Source organism: Hippichthys cyanospilos, chromosome 12 (genome assembly GCF_059441005.1).
Source record: "Hippichthys cyanospilos isolate Australia breed blue-spotted pipefish chromosome 12, RoL_Hcya_1.0, whole genome shotgun sequence".
NCBI lineage: Eukaryota > Metazoa > Chordata > Actinopteri > Syngnathiformes > Syngnathidae > Hippichthys > Hippichthys cyanospilos.
In genome coordinates, this window is record NC_142380.1 from 7,250,940 (window position 1) to 7,274,279 (window position 23,340).

The 23,340-nt window shown below is 39.9% G+C and overlaps 3 protein-coding genes across 4 annotated transcripts; 1 reads left to right on the forward strand and 2 right to left on the reverse strand.

Annotated features, from left to right (window-relative positions):
* Window positions 1–795: 795 nt before the first annotated feature.
* On the reverse strand, window positions 796–2,736 carry LOC148414651 (cytochrome b-c1 complex subunit 6, mitochondrial-like). The gene is made up of 4 exons (XM_088429619.1): window positions 2,566–2,736; window positions 2,170–2,226; window positions 1,206–1,367; window positions 796–1,123 (listed from the first exon to the last, which is right to left on the reverse strand). Exons 1-4 carry the CDS (start codon window positions 2,611–2,613, stop codon window positions 1,091–1,093), a joined length of 300 nt encoding a protein of 99 aa, XP_088285745.1. The 5' UTR covers window positions 2,614–2,736; the 3' UTR covers window positions 796–1,090.
* A 119-nt stretch (window positions 2,737–2,855) lies between these two features.
* nsun4 (NOP2/Sun RNA methyltransferase 4) lies at window positions 2,856–14,540 on the forward strand. Of its 2 annotated transcripts, none has more exons than XM_088428707.1 (8): window positions 2,856–2,981; window positions 3,636–3,849; window positions 3,928–4,105; window positions 4,180–4,334; window positions 4,856–5,016; window positions 5,454–5,578; window positions 5,740–5,872; window positions 14,385–14,540. In XM_088428707.1, the coding sequence occupies exons 1-8, from the start codon at window positions 2,889–2,891 to the stop codon at window positions 14,397–14,399; spliced, it is 1,074 nt and encodes a 357-aa protein (XP_088284833.1). In that variant the 5' UTR covers window positions 2,856–2,888; the 3' UTR covers window positions 14,400–14,540. The 2 variants fall into 2 exon arrangements, with proteins under 2 accessions (XP_088284833.1, XP_088284832.1); XM_088428706.1 differs by lacking the exon at window positions 14,385–14,540 and adding an exon at window positions 6,011–6,594.
* On the reverse strand, window positions 12,787–20,874 carry dmbx1a (diencephalon/mesencephalon homeobox 1a). Its single transcript, XM_088428708.1, has 5 exons — window positions 20,780–20,874; window positions 17,488–17,642; window positions 17,176–17,354; window positions 16,081–16,471; window positions 12,787–14,906 (listed from the first exon to the last, which is right to left on the reverse strand). Exons 2-5 carry the CDS (start codon window positions 17,639–17,641, stop codon window positions 14,458–14,460), a joined length of 1,173 nt encoding a protein of 390 aa, XP_088284834.1. The 5' UTR covers window position 17,642; window positions 20,780–20,874; the 3' UTR covers window positions 12,787–14,457.
* Window positions 20,875–23,340: the final 2,466 nt, after the last annotated feature.

Here is a 23,340-nt window from a genome sequence, read left to right on the forward strand (position 1 = left end):
TAGACTTTTTCAGCAGTACCAAAGTTTATTATTTTGTCTCTTTCTACCAGCCATTTTTAGACACTCCCTTAGCCTAACACTGACATATTTGGGGGGAAAAATATACAACTAAGTACAAGTACCTAGGATTTAATATTTGGACTCATATAAAGATAAAATTACGTCTTTGGGATTGAATGAGTTAACTGGATTTCAAAGTTATTTTCACATAAAATTTACACTTTTAAACCACTACCAATCACAGCTCAGTTTTTGAATGCCACATGACCAATAGGTGAGCTATGATTGGTCATTACCCGAACCTTCAGCATACAGTAGCTGTCATTTTCAGTTGGCACGTAGAAAAATATCTTTTTATAGGTATCATTTGCCCTTTAAAATAATCAAGCTATCAAAGTAGACACTTTTTTTTTTTTTACCGCTAAAAATGTCAAAATAAATGGTGTTATGCACAAACTATGTTGATAAAACCTTATCAATAATCATTATTTTCTCTGAATATACATTTTTTTCTCTTAAAATCTTAAATATCTGTTGGGTTTATTTCTTCCACTAAAATCATAATCGTCCAGAATGACTGAAGAAAATCGATATATTATCGATATACATATATATATACATATACATATATACATATATATATATATATATATATATATATATATATATATATATATATATATATTATATATCGCCTTTAAAAAAACGGCTATACTCTGCAATGTTTATGTACCTGCGCGCATGTGTGAGAGAGTGTGTGTGTGTGTGTGTATATATGACAATTCCGGACACTAATGAACCAGTAGGCAAAAACAACTTTTATTTACCAATACTGGTCCAGATGGGGAAAACCACAAGCACAATTCTGCATTAACAGAAATGCTTTCTCTATCTGAGCTGACCACATTGAAATATTGAGCTTACTGTCACTATGTACAAACCGCCTCCTACATTATATGCAATGAACATAGTGTAAAATGTGTATTCATCCCAAGCTCTCCATACAATATGCCATAATAATATAGAACCATTTGCAAGTACTCTTCTTATTTTACACTGATCACAAAACAGCAGGCGGTGGGCGGGCAGATCATTTGACGTTGTGGAACAGTTTGTTGGATACCTGCAGAGAAAAAGGTGATCAAAGAGACATTAGATGAAATATAGAATGCTTTTGGTGTCTTCCCTGCATGTGTGCCACTCACGCAGTGGTCGCGTGCATGCAGGAAGTCAAAAAGTTCTTCTGTGCACTCCTCTGTCGTGTTGGATTTGGAATTGACGCGTGTCTCGCACAGTTCCAGACGCTCCTTGTAGTGCACGCAATGTTCAGTCTCCTCACACTTGGCGCGGATGGTTTCTAAGGGGTCCTGGAGGGGACGAATTAAAATTCAAAATATTCTATTCAGATGGTCCAAAATGCTGCCGCTTGCTAGTGATGGGACAATGAAGCCTCGTGAAGCACTTGTGCTACTTTTTAGCTCCTTCCTGTGTCATTTTTGGTTTAAAGATGCAGTGGAAATATAAATCAGTTTCCATTGGACTGGTCTCCATCTTTAAAACAAGAGCACCCTCTAGAGGAGTAAAAAAAATAAGCGCTTCATGAGGCTTAATTTTACCATCACAACTGCTTGCCTCCTAAATGGAATTCATCCCAGGTACCACTAAACTCTGATTTGGACAGAAATTTTGCTTCCACTTCTTTTGAATTTTTACTATTCAAGTTATCGACTGTTCCAGTTTAAAATCAAACCGTTTATGTCTCTTTTTTTTAATGAAACTGTTAGCAGAGTGCACAAGGTGCAAGATCTCTCTAAATGTTAGCAGAGTGCACAAAATGCAAGATCTCTCTTGTTAGTGCTCTGACTAACAAAACAAGAACACACAAAAAATGAGAATTGTGCTCCTGTGAATCTGAATTTTTATTGTATTTATTATCAGTCATATTTTTTTAGTATGCACCGAGTTTTGTCGTATACCTGCTATACAATGACAATAAAGGTGTACTATTCTATTCTAGCAAGCATTACAAAGGAATGATAATGCATTTGCATTATTTGATTACCAGCGTACTTCTACTTTATTGTATTGTATCCCTATAAATATTTCTCACATGTTGAGTTGGGCCTACGTCGAGATGCATGAGGAAAAAAAAAAAACATTAGAACCAACCACCAAGTCTGCCTCTTCCTCCTCCTCCTCCTCTTCCTCTTCAGGGGCGTCTTCCTCCTGGTCAGTAATAGATGTTAAAAAAGATTGAGAATATTAGTAAACTTCACAAAAGAAGACGTAAATATATTAAATGTTCAAAATAACGGAGTAATTTAGGTAAAGGTATGCACGTACCACGTGGGAGAATTAATTCAACTATTACCAATATAAGGGGAATTACATGCTTGGGTAAAGCCAAATAATACAGAAAAAGAATATCCACATTTAAAATGTCAATTTTTTACATTTGTCTCATTTAGTTTGTGCTGAACCCGTTTAATGAACGCAACCTTAACCAAAGTGCAATCCAAGTTGAGTCATCAACACATTTCCGGGCATTCCACTTGATTCTTTTACCTCGTCGTCGGGATCGCCGTATGTGAGCATTTTCCTTTCGAACACCATAATTTAGTCTTCTGAAACTGACCCAAAACTTGCCAAAATGGACTCAAGTCCTTGTTTGGACGCTTGAGGAGCTACCGTCGACTCGAGGACATCGGGGTCGGTCACTCGCAGGAAACGCCGTGTAGGTTCACCGGAAACACTCCCTCATTGGTCAAGACTTATTGACTGATGTTGCGATGAGCCAATTGCAATACCGGGGTGATGTTAGGTTCCCGGAACGTTAGTTAGCTATACCAAGGCAATGTCGGACAGATAAAATCAACGCACCCGAAAAAATGGCGCTGCGCTTGGATGCAAGACTTTTAATGCGCAAAATCAGAGCGCTAAGATCTTTAACGCCCAGACGACATCGCGTAAAAGAAAAATGGGTATGTATAAAATACTGTTTAACTGCAATGAACTGAAATTTGACAACAAACTCCTCCACGTAAAGAAATATAAATAGGTCACGTGACATTTCTCATCATTACACATATCTCACATCTCAGTTTATTCACAAATTTCATGGCTTACTTGTCGAACGCAGACAGATGAAGAAATATTTTCAAGTTGTACACCACTGAAAGCTCATTTACCGCCATGTAACTTACAACTTTTTATGCTTCCGATAACATGCCAGCACTGCAGCTGAAAATACTGTCTGATATCGATCCAATACGATATCAGCAAAGGTTTTACGTGCATTTTTTTTTTTACATGAACTCTTGGAGCATCCTTGATCAAAGCACAACTGGCTGTGAAAAAAGGCAATATTTAAAATGATAGCATGCTCAATTCAAATGCTGCTCAGTGTAAAAGCAAGTGCGGGATCTAGATAGATTAGATTCAACTTTATTGTTATTGCACAAGTCACAGGTACAAGGCAACAAAATGCAGTTAGCGTCTAACCGGAAGTGCCTAGCAGTTCTTATGTACAACAGGATATAACAGAATATAACAATATAGATTAATTAAGTGCTAATTTCTGAGAGTTTATTGTATTTTAAAGCAGTTTAGACTTTTTATTTTATTTTTTTTAACAGGCTGCTACTCGTCCCAAGTATCCTCCTACCACTTTAGCCCTGCAGCATTTTGATGCCACCTACGGCAGTCAGCTGGGGCAGCTCTGGCCATCCATTCGAATCGCCCTGCTCTCGGAAAGAAAATATGGAGCTCTGCTTAACAATTTCTGCAATGAGGATTTTGCGAAAGATCTTGAATCCCAAGGATGCAGAGACTTTGTCACAGACGGAAAAGGTTAGTGTGACATATCGCAATTTATGTTCTCACAATGGAATGTTTTCATTTTGAGTGATTTGGTCTGTTTTATTATAGCTGCAGAACTTGCATGCTTGGAACAAAGCCCAGAAGTGGAATTCAGTGAAAAGACTTTTCCCTCCGAGGAGAAACTTGATGTTATTGGTCAGCAAAATGTATCACTCCAGCGCCTCAGCCCTAACATCAAGTGTTTAGTATTTCCAAGAGGCGATATCACACGTTTCAAACCAGCTAGGTGCGATTAGCGCGCAGGCATCAAAAGACCTTTAACCAATTTGCGTGGTCGTAACTTTGTTTTGCTCCTTTAAGACCAGACTCATCTGGGTTGTTGGGCTACTACTTGATGGATGCGGCGTCAGTGTTGCCTTGCCTGGCGCTAGATGTTGGCGAGGAACACAACCTGCTCGACCTCTGTGCTGCCCCAGGGGGAAAAGCGCTGGCTTTGCTGCAGACCCAGGCCATAGGTGAGAAAAATGATATCAGATTCATTAAACTGTTTTTACAAGGATTTCCACTGTCTGAGATGTTTTCCATGTTGCCTTTCTATTATTTGGCTTCTCCATATAATGTCATTTATTTATCCTGGGAGTAAAAAAAGAAAAACAAAGTAGTAATTAAAACCGTCCTTAAACTTAAGCATAGGTTGTTTTTTCACGTCTTGTTGAGAATGAGATCATAGGAGCAAGAAGTGGCTTCAAATCAGTTAGTCCAAAATGGGTGGCACTTGTGCGCCCTCTAGTGTTAAGTAAATTCACTGTTCAAACAACAAATCGTTAACTCGCCATTACAAAATTATTGCTTGTTGTTTTGGATAATTTGTTAGTCGTTTGCGGCCTCCAAATGATCAGGTTATTCGTTTTTATACGATTAAACATTTTAAGAAAGACGTATGTCAATATATCATTTTCCTTAAAAATTGCAGGAAAAATTAAGGCAATTTAAAATTCTATTTTATTTTATTTTATTTATTTATTGTCCATTACAGGTTTTTTGTGTTTGAATGACTCTTCTGTCTCCCGGACGTTTCGATTGAAAAAAGTGCTCCACAGCTATGTGCCCAAAGAGCTTTTGAGCAGTGAGAAGCTACGCATCACTTCCTTCGATGGCACCGCATGGGCAGAAGTAGAACAAAACACTTTTGACAGGGTAAGGCTCTTTTCTCGCATCAGAGGTCCTACAGCGATTAACTTTTTTTTTTTTTGCCCCAAGACATATTTTTCAAAAGTCAGCGTTGCATATACCCAATGTTCATTTTACCTCCAAAAACTGTTGGGTCCCAGGGACTCGCAATACAAAAAAACGTTGAAACCAACAACAAATATTTACAAATGTCACAAGAAAATGTATTCAAATAGAATTAACATACATGTAAGCATCCGTTATCGCAGCCACTGATATATCAGTCCATTTTGGTAGAAAAGTCCGCTTTTCTTAAACCGTTTGAAAAGCAATGCAATATTTTTAACCCCTTTTCAACTAACCTTTCCAACAGTCATTCTCGTCAACTGTATCAAAGTATTATGTGGCATGTGCGGTCTGAAGTGGATTTGTTTTTATTGGTTAAAACCCTGTGTTTCTTTTAGGTCCTTGTTGATGTCCCCTGTACCACTGACCGCCACTCGGTCATGGAGGACGACAACAATATATTCAGTAAGAGCAGAACGAGCGAAAGGCGTCGCTTGCCGCAGCTTCAGCTTCAACTGCTACTGTGAGCACATGACAGTTTTTTCATGAAAAAGACTCATTCTTGAAAAAGTATGTTCATAGGAGTTGGCAGATTTTGTATAAAATGCCAAATTCTGTATGATCACGACACGTTTAATTTATTGAATGAAAAAAAAAAAAAAAGACTAACGTGTCAATTTGCAGGGCGGGAGTGGTGGCAGCACGTCCAGGCGGTGAGATCGTCTACTCCACCTGCACGCTTTCTCACATGCAGAATATTGGCGTGGTGGAACAAGCCATCCATTTGGCACAGGAGAATCATGGCATCAAGCTTCAGGTCAGTAGGAAGCGTCACTCACACACTCACAGAAGCGTAGAGGTCAACAAACTTCGGTTTGGGGGGGGGGGGGGGGGGGGGGTCCTCTTTGGGCTTGACATGTGTTTCTCCTTTCTAAAATGGAATGGACGTCTCTAGGTTGTTGACCTGCGGCCACTCGCACACACGTTCAGGAATACCTTTCACTTCGCTTCCGACCTTCATCTGGGCGAGATGGTCGTCCCGCATTTAGCTGCTAACTTTGGACCCATTTATATGTGCAAGCTAAAGAGGCTCACCTAGATTGGGATTACGTGATCAAAAACAAAAAAAAGACTTAACAAGATTTCTGCAAGTATCAGCAAATTCATACTTGTTTTCAAATTAAGAGCCAATGGGTTGGAACATGAAACAACATAAAGCCAAACTTTGGATGCCTTCATTTGAGGTTTTACGCGAATGGTCGTTGTCATTTGTGACCCAATAGTCAGGCAGTTGAGCCAGACGTAAAAACAGATTAAGTGATACATTTTCTGGAGTTTCTGAATAAAATACATCAGAGCTCAATAAATCAGACATGTATGGCACAGCACTCGGTTTTAAGTCAGGTTAGGGAATATTTGGCTTATAAAGATTTTTTTTGTTTGTTTTTATTGACCTTGTATGGAATATTTATTTCGTGAATCGTTGATAACTTCTTTATATGACACAAGTGCAGTGTTAATGTCTGCATATGTGTGGCTTACAATAAGAAATAAACTTTCTGAAAAATCAAATGTTTTGCCTCATTTTTGATGAGCACACCTCATATGTTTCTGAATTTCAATGTTTGTCAATATGATGGAACTTAGAGGGTTAAGTAGTATCTTTTAGATGCTACTTGAAGTCAAATTTTGTCCTTAAAAAATAGTTAGGGCGAAAATAAGCTGATATTTGGGTGAATTTGAGTTGTTTTATTTAAAACGACCCCATTTTTTAGGTGGTGTTTGACAAAATTCCCCATTCTCTGTTGCATACAAGACAAAATTGCATAAAATTAACACAACTATTAGGTCTTTCTTTTAATCTATTATTTCACTACTATTATTATTTCACTATTATTATTACTATTACTATTCCAACTGTTTTTTGAGAGCACATAAATTATTCATATACAAATCAAATCAAGCATTCCGGTTTTCTTCCAGGTAAAAAAAAAAATATGGATTTCATTTTCAGTAAGGGATGGAAACACTAACTCAATAATAATGTATTATTTGTCCGCTAGAGGCCGCTATTGATCTGTCGATAGTTATACTTCAGGAAGTCATAAATCGGGACATTAGAATTTTAATTGACTTAAATGAAAGAAATAAACCCAGTAAACATTTATTTAAAGGTTTGATTTTTCTTTTTAAATCTTGTGGAAAATATACATACAAAAATATTCATCTTCATCACGTGATGTCATTTTCAGCTGATAGCCAGAGGAAAAAAATGTGCACGTGGAAGTAATTGTTCATGAAAACTACTTTTGTTTGCATATAAAGTCTTTCTATTTCAAGACGTCGTTTTACGTTTTTTTATTTGTCTTGACATTCAATTCCAAGTAATTCTTTGCATTTTTTCCAAATAATTTCAAGTTGTTTACAGACAAAATATCAACCTTTTACTTCTAAAAATGGTTAAATAAGATGACTAGCCCTTTAAATGCAACAATGAAGTAGTTATTTTAAACATGTAACGCACACGTCCAGCATTCTGAAACTGCTTCAAAATCATGATTTCCAGTTTTTAAAAATTTGAAATGAAGATGAATTGGATGATCTCAATTTACTGTATTATAGTTTACGATAATTCAGACCCTATTTGAGCAGTTTAATTGATTTACAGTCGATATAAATGATATAAAAAAAACGAATTTTTTATTTTTAAAATGACATTCATTTTTTTCTATTTATTGCCCAGCTTTACGTCTTCCCATCCATCAGCTTTGATATCGGCCGATAACGCGGCAAGTCATAACGATCGCGTCTCAATCTGCGCAGCCCGACGGCATCGTCTCTCATTCGCATTGACACGGCCCAATCGCTGTTCCCTAATGCGAGTCCCATCGTACCACAGATGACCCTTTATGTTCTCGCGGCCCGGCCAGCCAATGTAGCATGAAAAAGGTGTGTGTCGGCGCGCGCGTGTGTGTGTGTGTGTAACCAGCGACTGGTATCATTAAGCTGCTCCCGGCACTCAGCTGACTGGCATTCACATTGGACGGCCACGCTTGTCCCAGATGAACATTAAAGAGGCACACAGCTAAAAATGGGATGCACCCCCCTTCCCGCTTTTTTATTCCACAGATGAGTGCAGATAATTATCTGAGCGATTGTGAGTGATTACTGTCTTATTGCAGTACAAGGGGGATGTATCGGAGAATGCGGAGGGAATTAATGACACATAAAAAAAGTCTTTTTGTATTGACTGCGTTCGAGAGCGGGGCCCTGAGTGCCTTTTCACATCGTTTGTGATTACCTAAACGTATTGTAAATATGTCTTTCCTATGAGCCCCTTCCATAAATTTACATGTTTTAACACTCAGGAGACGATAGAGCGTTCGAGATCACTTAGCAGCGCTCCATTTTGCCTGTCTGGACTTTATTGAATTGGCCAATGAGGCGCTGTGCATAAGCCTGCTGTAGACAGACATGCTGCACATTCAAAAAGACTAATATTAGAGTTTTAAGCTTGTTTCATGCAGGTCTGCAGGCGAAATTTACACGCTGTCTTTTTGTCAATAAAAATGCAAAACATGCATAGGCTCACGCTGTAATGATAAATCGATTTAAAAAAAATGACAATCAAAATGTTAAAATTTGCAAGCGCTTTATTCATTCAAATCATATTTAAAAAGCTAATTAACACGATCCCTTTAATACTTCATTCTGAACATTGCTTTTGATTTAAGGCCTGTACAATGATTGTGTTGAACAAGATTCTGTACAGTATGCATTTCGGTTTATGAAATCATAAAACGTAGCGCAACCATTGAATTGTCAGCCATCTTATGGTAGCTCATCTTATCTCAGAGGACATAATGCTTCTCAATGCTTTTTTTTTTTTTTATCTCAACTGTAGCTGCCGCATACTTAAGGTCTAACACTAATTATTCCAGGGTGTGTTTATTTTTGTTTGCTGTGTGGTAAGAACATCTATAAATTTCCCAAGTATAAGGCAGTTAAAAGATAGCTCAGGAATTTGGTCTTAGTCGGACGTTACCTCTTGGGTAAAATCACATTTGTTAGCATTCAGGACGGAAGACGTCTTTCTGTTTTGACGATCTGAAGCCGTTTTTAGCCTCCTAGTGTTTTGATTTTTTTTTGTTGAATGTAGCAAGATCAAAGGCCCAAATTGGGTCGAAATTGACACGGAGGGGTTAAAATGTTTTCATCATACGGCGCGGACAGTTGGAGAGGGCTTTAGTACAGATAAACTGCCCACCTCTGCTTGTGCCCTTTTACCCCCTCCAAAAATCCCCCCGTTGTCACTACAAACTTTATTTGGAGCACCCGTCTTTTCGGAGGACCACATTAGAAATGCAAGCGTAAATTTAGGCTGAATCCAGATTAGCCAGTGGCAGAATGGAGGTTTTCTTCTCTCTTAAGAAGATTACCCCAGGAGGGGCGAGATGGCAGTCAGGGTGTTTAAAGGCTGGAAAAAAATGGACAATAAGAGAGTAGAAGATGAGGTGGAACTAATGGAAGCAGGGCCGGGATGCACTTCAGCCACCTGTTGCTCTTGGACTATCATTCCCAGAAAAGGTTCCAGAACATAGTCACGTAGTTGGCGTTGCGCCGCGTATTTGAAGTTCCTGCAGGCGGCAACTTTCCAGCGGAGCTTTTGATGTGTATCTGGTCACTGCGCACTATTAGAGGGATTTCCCGGGGCTTGACAGCTCAGATAATATGCTGCCAAATGGCCGTGCCACCGGGCTGAAAGAATGCCGGCAAGAGGATTAGGATCATTTTCTGGCAGACCTTGTCACCTTCTCAATCGGCCGGGCGTTCTTACGCTTACACTTTGCTTAAAACCTTGAAGGGAACCAAAAGAGAGGGAACAGGCAGAGCCATTGAGTCGGAGCACTAGACAGATTTTATTATCATTACACCTGCAAGTACAAGGCAATGAAATTTTGACTTGTGGAGCTTGAACCGTCCAAGAAACATTCAACACAATTGATTGACTGACGGGAAGACAGATGGGAAGGCTGGACGGAATTCGTCACGTGCTCTGCAAACAGCTGGAAAAACATGTTACAAGAGGAAAGGGAGAAGAGGAAAAAAAGAATGAATCTTCGGTCATGCCCCAAATGAAGGGCATGGTTAAAGTCTAGGAAAAAACACATGCATGTGGATGGCCGAGGGAGGGACGACGGGGGAAGGGGGCCCATGATGCGGTTGGTTGGTAGCAGCTAGTAATAGATCCAACGCTGGAGATTAGGACCAGCGAGAACGCTGAAGGTAGGGATATGTATGTTTTGAAGCCTGTCAATGTGCGTGTATGTAAGATGGACCTTGAGATACCAGTCCAGTCCAGTCCAACCAACCGTCACCTGATGAGAGAGAGAGGAAAGATTGCTGTTTCTCAAGAACTTATTGTCCTCCAGAGGGAGAGAGTCCAGATGGCAGTTGTTTAGGAAGCAGGCCGATAAATTGTGATCAACCTTGAGTCCGTAACACGAGTGTACGAATGGGCTTCAATTAGCCAAATTAACAATAAATCAATCAATGGGAGCCTCCAACTTCTCCATGATGGCAACCGTTCTGCTCAGAGGATTCAAGAACGGCATCCAGTTTGCGGTTGAGGTCACTTGAAGAGTCTGAGCGTTGATCACTCGCCCGACGTCTTCAAGAAAGACATGCTGCCTCTACTCTACTTCGGCCAATTTGTCGATACAACAGAAATTCGCTGAGCCCATAATGTAGATGTCCGCATCCTGTATGGACAAGTTCGACAAACCATTCCATGGATCCGTGGTATAGCCTACCCCTAGTCCTGGAATACAGAACTTTAAGGTGGTCAGAGATAATGAAATCAAAATGGGGAGGGAGGGAAACAAGTCTTCTTCAACTTTTCCCACTGTGGGCTACGGAAAATGCCCGGGGAAAAAAACTCGCGCATGCTTAAACGAAGAAATGTCACCAGAGACTCTCGAACATACATGAAAGTGAATGTAAGCGAAAAAAAAAACATAATTTCACAAGTTTATGGTTTCATGGCGGAATCCAGTGCAGGTGTACCTAATGAAGTGGCCAGCGAGCGTATGCGGCTTTGGTGTTGATGCAAGCGGCCTGATCCAGCATCAAGGGCACTTGACCCTGCAGCGGTACAATCTAGCAATCCCTGTTCAGCCCCCGGGCGTGCGTGCGTGCATGCGTGCGCGCTTCCGTGCGTGTGTGTTAGGACGCGGAGAGAACATTGAGGACTGAAGCGTTGTGTTAAGTGGCCTTGGGCCTCCAGGGAGCAAAATGACGGCGCGTACCTGGACAGGCTGTGGATAACAAGGACATGTACGTTGGGATGCTAACAGAGGCGCAATCAGGACACCCTTGGAGGACAACACACACACACACACACACACACACACACTTTTTGGTGTATATGATGTAATGAAACACAACAAGGTCAGGGTGATGTGTTGTACTCCCATTAATGCTACTAATCTGGTCAGATCATTATCTTTTTGTGTGTGTGTGATTTTTTTGCGTAATTCACGAGCGCATCAGAAATTGCTCCGAGCATTGTTATTTACACAGCAGAAGTTGTTTTTTGCTGGAAGGGCAGCAAGGGTGCTTTTCCTTTTTTTTTTTTTTCCCCCTTTGTGTGTGTGTGTGTGGCTAACAGCGAAGTGGGGTGTGTGCATTTTGACAAAGCATGCTGTTAAAGATATAATAGCAGCATAATCAGCGCCCCAGGCCGTCATTCTTCAGGATAATGGCCTGCTTATTCATTGGGGACGGCTTATGGCTCCTTTTTTTCAAACCACTTTTTGATTTGCCAAATTGCTTTTTTAGGGGTGCTGCTTCTGCTCTGTCGGAAGATTTTGTAATTGTAATTTGAAATTTTTTTGCCTCTTTTGCTTGACTTCCTTATGTTCCTTAAATTTGAATGGTATCTTGATTAGGAATATGAAGTGCAGTTTTCGATCAAAAATATCTTTGTGTCTAAAATATCGACTGTAAAAGAAATCCTGTGAAGAAACCTGTGCATAAACAGCGAAACATGTTTTTAACATTTTGAACGTCCGCAAACCATATATATATTTTTTTCCAAACATATATGTGTTTATACATGTTTAGAATTACATTTATTATTAATTATAATGTATATATAATATTAAATTAGATTACAAATATATAATATATTTACACATAAAAATTTGATTAAAACTTTTAAAAATGTTAATACATTTACAGTAATTCATAATATATATTATTATATATTATTAATATATAGTAATTGCAAATTAATAATGAGATCAAATAAAATAGATGAAATATTTTGTTTTAAAAAGAAAAATAGATATTTCATAACATGTATAATATAATAAGATATTAATAAAAATGTACTAAATTGTTTAAATAAATAAATAAATAACATTTTGTATATATATATATATATATATATTTTTTTTTAGTAATAATAGTAATACACATTTAAAAATGAAAACATTTTGACTTACTGGGAACATCTTCGTTTATATGGGTTTAATTTATGATTAATTTGATGAAACCTTTAACTGATGGAATCACACTGATAACAATGAAGCAAATTCAACATTAGACAAATTCCCAATATAAACATCTTCAAGCAGTTTTTTATTTGTAGATATTTTACAACAACGATAAAGTTTACATTGTTTGGCAATTGGAAAGGAAACATGTGTCCCCCCCCCCCCCCACACTTTACATGACTTCTAATCTAGCTAGCACACAGCACTGGACCGGACCAAGTTGCGGACAAAGACGAAGGGGCCAACAGCGACGGTGGAGCAACCCAACGCAAACACAACCCAGATAACAGAAGGCCGACCAATCGCAGAACACTGTCCAGTCCGATTTGTCTTCCATCTCATCAATTCCAAAACAGAACCATTAAGTTGATCCATCCGTCAAGGAGGATTGGGATTCGGAAATACAATCTTACAGATAATAAGACTTAAAGAAGGTCATTATCTATTATACAACATAGTACAGTACTTTACAATTATTAAGATAGATTTTAGGTTTCTCATATTAAACTAATGTGTGTGTGTGTGTTTGTTTGACCCCCGCCTAGAGACTTTCTTTACACTACCGGACAAAGTGCTTACAGTCCAATGGGGGTTGCATAAAAAAGCAGCGTGTTTCCACAGGAGACTCGATATTTTGTATTTTTGAAGATGGATCAATTCATTTTGAAGAGATGTCAGTCATTTGACAGCGTTTCTGTCCCGACCCTTAGACGCGATGAAGAGCGTCTTTTGGCAACTGTTTGCCAAAATATGTTTTGTCCAAATAATACATTGTTTGTGTCAACAAATGAGAATTTTGTGTGCAAGTATACAGTTTTTTGAGTCGCAAATTAGTATTTTGTACGTTTGTTACATATATTTCTTGCATGTTATGCATATAATTTGGCATAAATTAGTGTTTTGCGTTCATCTTACACCTGTTTAGTGGCCTCAGGTTTGGATTTTGTTGACAAATGAGTATTTTGTATACACATAGAATTTTTTTTTTGTAGTTTTGTTCATATGCTGTACTATACACATAGTTCCTGGCCACATAATAGTATTTTGTGCATGTTGTATCTATTTTGTGGCAACAAATTATTATTTGGTGCTCACGTTAATCAATTTTTGTGGCCACAAATGATTATTTTGTGTGTAGGTATGCATTTTGTGGACACAAATTCGTTTTTTGTTTGAAATACATATTTCATGGCCACATATTATTATTTTGTGCATGTTATATGTATTTTGTGGGCACACATGGGTGTTTTGTGTGTCCGTCCGTGTGTGTATCGTGTCAGCTAAGAACACTTTCATTATTAAGTTTGCTCTGTACAATAAATTCTGGCAAGGATTCAACATGTGGTTGGTATTTTTTTTCCACGAAACTTGCTCTCCTTTTCGAGTGTAATACCTAAGTCATTTATTCTTTTTTTTTCGCCAATCAAAATGTTCAGCAGCATCATATCTATTGATACAACTGTATCCATACTGGGATTGGGGGTGTTAGGAATTCTTAAATAAACATATTGTATTTTATTCCCCTCCAAAAAATGGACAAATACCACGAGCGGTTATAAAAAAAAAAAATCTGCATAATGTCTGCGGCTTTGTACTGTTTATCTTGCAATCTTCATGCTGGGATCCCTCCATAAGTGCCTTATTTATTCACATTCATTCTCGTAAACATCACCTGTGGTTGCTTAACCGTCGTCAGACTTGAAAAAGCCATGTCCTTGAGTAGAAACATTCCCCTTTTGTGTGATGACTTCTTGTCTTTTTCCCCTCAAGGTTTCTCCTCACTAAGACGCGTACGCCGTCCCTGTCCCCTGCTCGGAAGGGATTTTGCGAGCGGAAGGAACCCTCAGTTGGACAAGGCGTCCAGTCCCAAGGAGGCGGCGTGCTGCTTGGCCCTCAGCCGCAGGTTCTCGATGCTGCTGGTCTTGCTGCTGTGGCCGGCGAGTCCGCCGGCGGCCGAGGCCTGCAGAAGCGGGCTGGTCCACACCTGCTGGGCGTGATGCGACAGGGACTGGTAGTAGGACTGGCACGGCAGCGTGCCCAGCGGCGCCGCCGGCATGTTGACGTTCATCCCCAGGTAGGGTAGCGAGGAGGGGGCGGCCAGGTCGAAAGCGGGGTAGTGCACCAGGTTGTTGGTGGCCGCCATGTGCTGGCGGAACTGCTCCTGCAGGCGGAACAGGCTCAGAGGGGAGGACGAGTACGAGTGGTTCTGGGAAAGCGGGCCGCCGCCGCCGCCGCTGGCCAGCCCGCTGCTGGACGAGGACGGCGTCACGGATGGCGAGACCAGAGGTGAGTCTGTTCACAGGGAAGATCGGTTCCGAATTATTTATTTCTATTTGACCTAGTCACCAAATTTTGCCGAGGTGCCATCCCCAAGTCCATTCAACTACAAATTATGGGCCATTTGTGGCCCACCACTTATCTTGAAGCTACCCGTGGGAAATACTAAAAATTGTTTTTTATCCAATCAGAGGGTTTAAAAATAACAAATCTGACCACAAAATGGGGCAATATGTCTATTTGAATTATTATTGATGCCACATGCTTGTATATGGAGTAAACCAGGGGTCACACCAAAATAGTGCACCAGCTAAGCCCTAAAGATCGCATGAGTAGCCCACTGGCCTGTTCTGCAGAAAATGTTCATTTCCTGGGAATCTGATACATATATTACATTTACATTGCATGATTTACACATTGACTACAGCTGTTTTGTCATTATTGTGAGAACTCATGATCAACATCTCATAAAAGGATATAACATTAATTCACAATAACATTATGACAGGTACCTTGAACCAATTTGTATAAGAAACTAGTAGCCCTTTGTATTGGTCGGTATCAAAAAAGTAGCTCTCTGGGGTAAATAATAATCATGTATTTTGAATTTTTCAGCTCCCCTCCCCCTTGCTAATCCACCTTTTCCATTCGTGCTCAAAAACGAGGCACTCCACACCAGCAGACTATGAATCCCCACAGCTAGAAATGTTCAATACCACTTTTTATAACGCTGATACCAGTACGAGTAATCGACTCTTGTGATCGCTGATACTGATATATTTCTTTTGATACCAAATTTACCCAATAAAGCACAAAGGCTACACAGCACCTTAGCGAGAGTGGCATGCACAGCCAAGGATTCATACGACAAAATAATTCGATTTATTTCATGGTATACAGGAAATTAAATATGCAGGTGTCGACCCAATATATAGCCGTGATACTGAGATACTTGCTGTCGGTATTGGCCCATCGCTATCCGCAAGTGAGCAATACAAAGTTAGCAGTCTTTGCTTTAAATTTGAGTCTCAGAAGGGGCGGAGTTACATTGTGGCCATGGCCGCCCCTTGTCACTTTCTGACCACATCAAGAGGAAAATGGATTTTTCCGCCATTTTTACACCCACCATTTTGCGACTATTGTTTTGGTTCACAAGGTCTTCTAAAGTAGGACAAAGACATCTTCCCACCTGCTTTCGGGCTGAGTCTCCTGCAGGGTGACGAAAGGCCACCGGGTGTGAGAATCCCCTGCGCGGGAATCTCCTCTGACTGACATTTACTCTCGTCCTCCTTATCCGTGGCGTTGTCCTCCGTCGCCGACTCGCTGCCAGACTGCTCGGCCGACGTGACGTTCAGCTCGACGTCCGGCGGGAGCGTCCGTGCCGCCGGATTTTCCGCGTCCAGAGAAGCGGAGGTGGACGGGGGCAAGCGAGAGTCCGGGAGGACGGTGGCGGAGGGGGCGGGGACATCGTCCTTGTCGCCGCCTCCTTCGCCGTCCGTTTCCTTCTGTTTGTGCAGCTGCTCCTTCTGCAGGCTGCGCTGCTTCTTGCGGAACTTGGCCCGCCGGTTCTTGAACCAAACCTGGAACAGGGGATCGAACAGGAATTGGACTTGGGTGAGTTCTATCAAATATGAGCTACGGGTAAATCTAGGGATGGGCTAGTACTCATACCGTCGGTATCAGGCCGATACCAGACTCGTTTTAAGGTAGTGTTGCTCAATCATGAATAGAATAAAATGCATTTCCTTTATTGTCATTGTACACAGGTATACAACAAAATTCGGGGCGCTCCTCCGATTGGAACAGTAAATGTCAATTATTTACCCATTGTGAAATATTTACCCCTCCACATGATACATTGTGTGGCATCATTTGTTTTAAACCTGACTTTGCTCAGAAATTGTGTCCCTAATAATAATATACATTCATATAAAACTTACACTGTCTTGGAAAGGAGTCACTGTAATTCAATTTAACAAGATTTACTTTATGTTACAATTAATTTGCTCTGAAATTGAAAAGAAAACCTGTCATGGCATTAAAAAGCATTAAATTGCAATTTCTTATACATGCTGGATTCCTTTTCAAATTTCGCCTTCCGGTACCTTCATTTCAGAATCACTATTTTAACTCATTCAGTACCAGCCTATTTTAGAGCCTCCTGAAGACCAACACAAAAAAGAAAAAAATGTTCCATGTTTGCCAGAGACATACTGTATTCTCACGTTTTTAAGAACAACATTAGATACTCGATTCAATGCCAGGGACATGCATTGTCGCCTACCTGGACGCGGGCCTCGGGCAGGTTGGTGCACATGGCCAGGCGCTCTCTCATGACAACGTCCGGGTAGTGCGTCTTCTGGAAGGTCTTCTCCAGAGCCTCCAGCTGCTGAGCGGTGAAGGCCGTGCGGCTCCGCCGCTGCTTACGGTGCTGCGAGCCGTAACGGGCCTCCAGGATGATGTCTTGAAATGCGCAGCCGTTGGGAGACAAAACCCGGACAGTTTGAGCATGCGCGGTCGCCAACATATTACCAGTAGAGACAGGAGAAATGTTGGTTTATTTATTTGATTGGGCTGTGGATGAATCATGAGTTACCAGCAAGTCTCTCGGCCAAAGTGAGCGCGTGCACGGAGGGCCTGTAGTCGGGCGCGTGCTGCGCCTGTTGCGCCGCCTGCTGGTGGAGGTTGTACATGGCGCTCAGGGAGTTCATGGCGTGCAGCGAGTAGCCGTTGACGCCGTAGTGCTGCATGCTGCAAATGGAGGAGAGTCAAAGTGAGACGCTGGAGGGCCACCCCGGCGTTAATGTGCATGGGCGTTATCCATTAACATCCAATTATCGCTCTGCTCAATCCATTAATTATACAAAAGGCTTTTAATTGGGAGCAATTACCGCTCGACGCCATAATGAACCGGAACTGATGCCCTATTCATGAATTCAGTGATCCCCCGGAAGCCAAATCCCTACGGAAAATGTTTGCTTTCACACACTAGGATGACGGTGCTTAACCAGCTGTAGCGAAATAACAACAAAAAAAGTGTAGATGTGGATTATTGTATTTTAATAGGCTTTTTTGCCCTTTTAAGGTCATGCCCAAATTATCACATTCTGCCGGACTATGACATGCTAGATGGACCGCTTGAGGACACGATTACTTATTTATTATATACGAGAACCTCTCCGAGGTCCATTACACTATTTTGGTGACATCAGAGGCAAAAAAAAAAGAGGATTTACACACTGAAAACGTTGTTTGTCTTCATTCAGTTGTATTTCATCAAAGGGTTGTACACAACAAAATGATCTAGATTCACATACGTTTGTAGCCAACTTTAAAAATGAATCTGGATTCAGATTATTTTATTTCTCGCAACCCCTTGATGAATTGAATTGAAGTGTAGCGTGTGTGAATTTACAACGTAATAGTTGGAATTCCATCCACTTGCAGCGTGTGTGAATTTACGACGTAAATGTTGGAATTCCATCCATAATGTTTACAAATTTTATATTTAATATACCATTTTTATATTTTTATATACACTTTGCATCCTTCATATTTTTGTCTAAAAAGCTTTTTTTGTTATATACTGTACATCTTTTTTTTTTGCTGCTATGAGATATAATCTAATGTTTGTATAATTGAGGTTTTGGTATTGCTCATATGTCGTTTATCATTTGGTAGTACGTCCAACATTTCCACTTTTTTGCCGTAACCCAGCTGTCATATCTGCTTTTATTATTATTATTATTATTATTACTATTATTATTATTATTATTATTATTATTATTATTATTATTATTATTATTATTATTATTATTCCCGGCGTGGAACTTGTACCTGTGTGTAGTAAGCGTGTGAGTGCATGTGCAAGTGATGGATGATGAGCGGGGCAGCGCAGAACGGTTTAATTCGCCTGGACAGAAGGTGCTTCGCTAAACATTTACTTTCGTCCCTCAAGTATTTGACTTGAATGCCCCCCTCCCCTCCTCCTTATTTTTTTTTTTTCGTCTCTCTGGCGGCCTCTTATCCCATCGGGCCCGCGGGCAACGTTTTGGCTGAGACGTATGGCTTCTCGGCGGCTCCAAATATGCACGTTGATCCCCATTTGGCCCCCCGTCTAATGGAAGTGCAAATAGGTTTCGACTGGCGGGCCCCCCATTTATCATCAACGCTGACACGTGCGCGGCCAAGACCGGGAAGCTCGCCCACAATTCCCAAGTCTACTTTTCGGGGTGACTGTGGTCCTCGTCAGTCTGCAAACTAGATCACCCCAGGTTTTCACTCAGTATTTTTCGGGTGCAGGCTCTTGCGCATATTGGCGGCAAAATGTTGCCGACTGGGCGCTACGGGTGGGATTGGGGGAGGGTGGGGTCCCGGCTGTTCAATGCTTCGATTAGCAAAGCGTCATTATGGAAATTGGCATGTACAGTGCATGCGAGATTTTGGTTCGGCTAAATGAGGAAAAATTCTATTGGATGGCTGCAAGGGCCCTCGGGGGTCTGACAAGCTGCTCCGTGGGGCCAAGACCCCGGCGATTCCCTTCCCATTACTATATTTGCAACGCGGAGTCAAAGAAAAACATTTTCAGATTTGTCATATCGATTTTTTTCAAAGAGAAATTGGCAAAAATGTAGCATTTTTTTTTGTTTCCCCAAAAAGGCGATTTTAATATGTGTTAATATAAGTATATCTCAGTATCTGGTTGGATTGAACATTTCTTTAAAAACAAAAAACAGCGTTTTCACGCGTTTTTGTGAAACAGTAGACTTTAAAATTCGACATCAAACACAAAAAAGAAAATCATGGGATTTTCAAAAGGGTGATTATCTAATGCAATATTTAATATTCGATATTAGGAATAGTATGTTTCAACTATATTATATTACAACTGTTGTTTTAAAGCTTTTCGTTTTAATTTGACAAGCATTCGTCGTATTTGCTTTTCTTTAGATGAGTTGGGTTGGATCCTATTAGAATTAATATTTATTTTTGTGGTTATAAATTAACTTACGTCACTCAAAAAAAGGTTGGGTAAGAATGGCTCAAATGGATATTAAAAAATGAATTAACTACATTTTATGGCTTGTTTATATTTAATCCAAAATGTCAGGTCATATGGCAATGAAACAAACAAAACAAAAAAAAAACATTTCAAGCCAAAACAATACCATTTTGATTTTTTCCTGATTCCTTATTTGGTCTAAAACATTGGGTCAAGATTAAGAACCCAAAAGTGAAACGCATGATAGGTTATTGTTTTGTCCAAAATTTTTGAACTAAAGTTATGCCATTCTTTTTTGGACTATATTCGCGTTAATTTTGACCAACAGTTTTACAGTGTATCCGGGTGAAATGTTTGAAATTATTAACGATGCATTAATTAATTTCCTTTGTATGCTATATAGGAATGATTAAACCACGTCGTTTATTTTCTTTATTAGACTAGATTGGCTTTGCCTTATGATACGTATCTTAAAAATTTTGCCTGACTGCGATTGTAAACTTCTCAGCATAATTTCATGTCATTTCTTCACTTGACTGTCCGAAAGTAACGGTTCGTGTTTGTGAAACGTTTTTAAACCAATACAATGGGTCACATGTGTAAATAAAACTGTTCCAAAACCCGAAGCGGTTAAATTGGAAAGTCACGTAGTTGGAAACATCTTAAAACATTTTTTTGTGTACCGTCATCAAATCAATCGAAAATCTGCTGGAATGTGACGTAATTTTCGGGAGGGGGGACTGAACTTGGATATCGTTGTCGTAACCTAAATTTAACGGTAGTGAACAGTATTTTACGGCAATTTAACGAATACAACAAGAAAGAGACTTGTCGAAGTTTAGCAAACCGCTTTAGGATTTTAATTCAAGTGCTAAAGTAATCTTACCTTGTAGTGTCAAGTCTGCGCAGCGGAAGTGTTGTTTTCCTTCTTGGGCGATTCAGAGTGTTTCGCTCTTGATTCTCGTGCGTGCAAGTGATGAGTGCGCGAGTGTCTGCGGAGGCTCGTCCTCGAAGGAGGGATTTTTATTGACCCGGCGTCTGGGGCCGCCTCGTCTTGCCTCGCGATTGGCTGCTCGAGACGTCAATCAAACGAAGCAGCCAGCTAATCGTCCCCGCAGACTTTTACTTTCTATGACCCGTTTATTTTTATATTTTATTTTTATTGGAGGGCAGTTGGGTGTTTGATCCCTTACTGGAAACCAATAATGATATAAAAAGAAATAATAAAACGAGTTATTTCAGTTTTCGCATGTTTTATCCTGTATGTCCTGTGAGTAAAATGGAACAAGACGGAGAGAGAGAGAGAGAGAGCCAAGCTCTGGTTTGTTTGCGTTTGGGATTTTTTTTTTTTTTTTTTGACTAATGGATGCCAGGGCGCCGCTAGGAGCCTCTCCTCCCGGCCTGGAAGGATTTGGGATAGGATGGGGAAGACAAGACGCCACCCCGGCCTCCAAAAAAAAAAAAAAACCTGTCTTCAAATGACTGCGGGTAAGAGGATTACGGCAATAATGCCCTTCTCTTCTTGAAGGGGCTTTTTTCTTTTTTTGTGAGGAAAAAAAAGAGAGAGAGAGAGAGAGGGAAGATTTCTCCACCCTGAGCAAAACCGTTTAGGTGGGGAATTAAGGGCAGCGCAAAGTAGCCTTTTAATGCATAAGCGCGCATATTTGCTTGCAGGGAGATTCTCTGCATGCATGGGAAAGGCGCTGCACGTTTGTTTTGGGACAGTTTGATCCGTGGCCCTTTTTGACACAACAGGTTGCAAGAATAAGCATCATTATTCGCTCTTCCGCCCTAAAAACAGCTTTAAAAGTTCATTAGAGTTATTTGAAAAAAACTCTATTATCTTGCCTGCACAGTGAATTTATTTTTTTTTAAACCATTAATTCACACAAAGACACTTGAGCATGTGTATAATTTATTCATTTATACAAACGCAAACAAAAACTCGCTAGTATATACTTTTTGGGCATATATAAAATTGAAATATGTTTCCTAATTATTTTATTATAGAGTAACTGGAAAACTTTTATTTGTAATTGAAATTGTGAATATAAAAACATTAACGATTACAATAGAATATATACTTAGAGCTACACTAATGCTGCTCATCATGTGGAATAATTTTAAAATGATACTTAAAATTAATGTTTTTTTCAAATTGTTAAGCCTACTCTCAGTCCATGGTGTCGCTTGAAATGACTGATTTAATAGTAGCTAATCATTTTTAAATTATATTTAGAAAATGAGCTATTTCTTACAGTAGTTTAAACATTGCTAAATTTAACACTGATATTTAGAAGACGTTCTCATGAATTCTTTCATCCTTAAATAATGAAAATAAATAATTATCAAAATAAAATATTCCGTTGTTGTTTTCTTCTTATCACAGTGACAAGGCTTAAAAACTTGAAAATTCGAAAGTTAAAACTTTAAAATCTTAAATTTCTAAAAGGTTATTACTTACCATTTTGTATAATGAATGGTGTTTTCTATTTGTTTTTTAAATATGATGATTTTTAATATGTTTCGTCCAGTCAAATATCAGTATCAAATATCAGTATAATAATAATACATCTGCAGTCCTCTTCTTCGTTTCTCTCTCTCTCTCTCTCTCTCTCTCTCTCTCTCGCTCTCTCTCTCCCCCTTGCGTCTCTGCGCGAGCGAGAGAAAGAGGATTAACTTGTGAACCAATGGAAATAAGAACTTAAACGGGAGGTAAATCTGTCCAGTGTCTCTTTGTAAGGAGCGTCTCTAAAGCAATTAAAGCGAGAAAGAGTTTCTTGAGAGCGCCTCTCCAGCCAAAGCTCCTTAGAGAGAGAGCGAGAGAGAGAGAGAGAGAGAGAGAGAGAGAGCTGCCTGTCCAGCGCCTCGCTCGGAGGGGCTTAAATGTCCCCCCCAAACAGCTCCCTTTGCCCCTGCAAGCTACTCATCAATGCAAGGTATACAACGCTGACGCCCAGCTGTTAAAAACTCCTTTAAAAAATGACCCCAACGCCCAGAATTGTCCCTGCGTGCCTGTTGCAGGCTGCAAGTCTTCATTTACGAACCCCGAAAAGGTTGTTTCCAAACAGAATGGCATGACTTGCTGACTTTTTATAAGGTGCATCCACTTACCCCTGCAAATTTTCCAGTCTCTTTTGGAGAATTTTTTTTTCCTTACTCATGATGACTACTAAATTTCATGCTGCTAAGTACAACAGTCTTTTAAAAGTGAACTTGAAAAAAAACATAGGAAATGCTACGGAATGTTTTTTTGGGGGGGGGAGGGTCATTCACGATGAAGTCCTATGTCGCTAAATGAAATTGTCCTTCAAAGCTCAATTTTTAAACAGTTGATGATACGCCAAATACGTCTTTTTATTTTTCTAAATTGTTAGGGCAGTTTCTATTATTCTATTATTATTATTTTTATTAACAAATGCCCCAAAATCTTAAAATAAAACACTG

What these genes read in the sequence shown, in the direction of transcription:
- dmbx1a (XM_088428708.1), bottom strand. Translation starts at nt 17,641, where the DNA reads ATGCAGCACTACGGCGTCAACGGCTACTCGCTGCACGCCATGAACTCC. An exon ending in TGCCCGAGGCCCGCGTCCAG is followed by an intron (nt 16,472 to 17,175) that starts GTAGGCGACAAT and finishes CCCCTGTTCCAG; the next exon opens with GTTTGGTTCAAGAACCGGCG. An exon ending in GAGACTCAGCCCGAAAGCAG is followed by an intron (nt 14,907 to 16,080) that starts GTGGGAAGATGT and finishes CCCTGTGAACAG; the next exon opens with ACTCACCTCTGGTCTCGCCA.
- nsun4 (XM_088428706.1), top strand. Translation starts at nt 2,889, where the DNA reads ATGGCGCTGCGCTTGGATGCAAGACTTTTAATGCGCAAAATCAGAGCG. An exon ending in CTTTGTCACAGACGGAAAAG is followed by an intron (nt 3,850 to 3,927) that starts GTTAGTGTGACA and finishes GTTTTATTATAG; the next exon opens with CTGCAGAACTTGCATGCTTG. An exon ending in ACACGTTTCAAACCAGCTAG is followed by an intron (nt 4,106 to 4,179) that starts GTGCGATTAGCG and finishes TGCTCCTTTAAG; the next exon opens with ACCAGACTCATCTGGGTTGT.
- LOC148414651 (XM_088429619.1), bottom strand. Translation starts at nt 2,613, where the DNA reads ATGGTGTTCGAAAGGAAAATGCTCACATACGGCGATCCCGACGACGAG. An exon ending in AGGAAGAGGCAGACTTGGTG is followed by an intron (nt 1,368 to 2,169) that starts GTTGGTTCTAAT and finishes CGTCCCCTCCAG; the next exon opens with GACCCCTTAGAAACCATCCG. An exon ending in TGCATGCACGCGACCACTGC is followed by an intron (nt 1,124 to 1,205) that starts GTGAGTGGCACA and finishes TTTTCTCTGCAG; the next exon opens with GTATCCAACAAACTGTTCCA.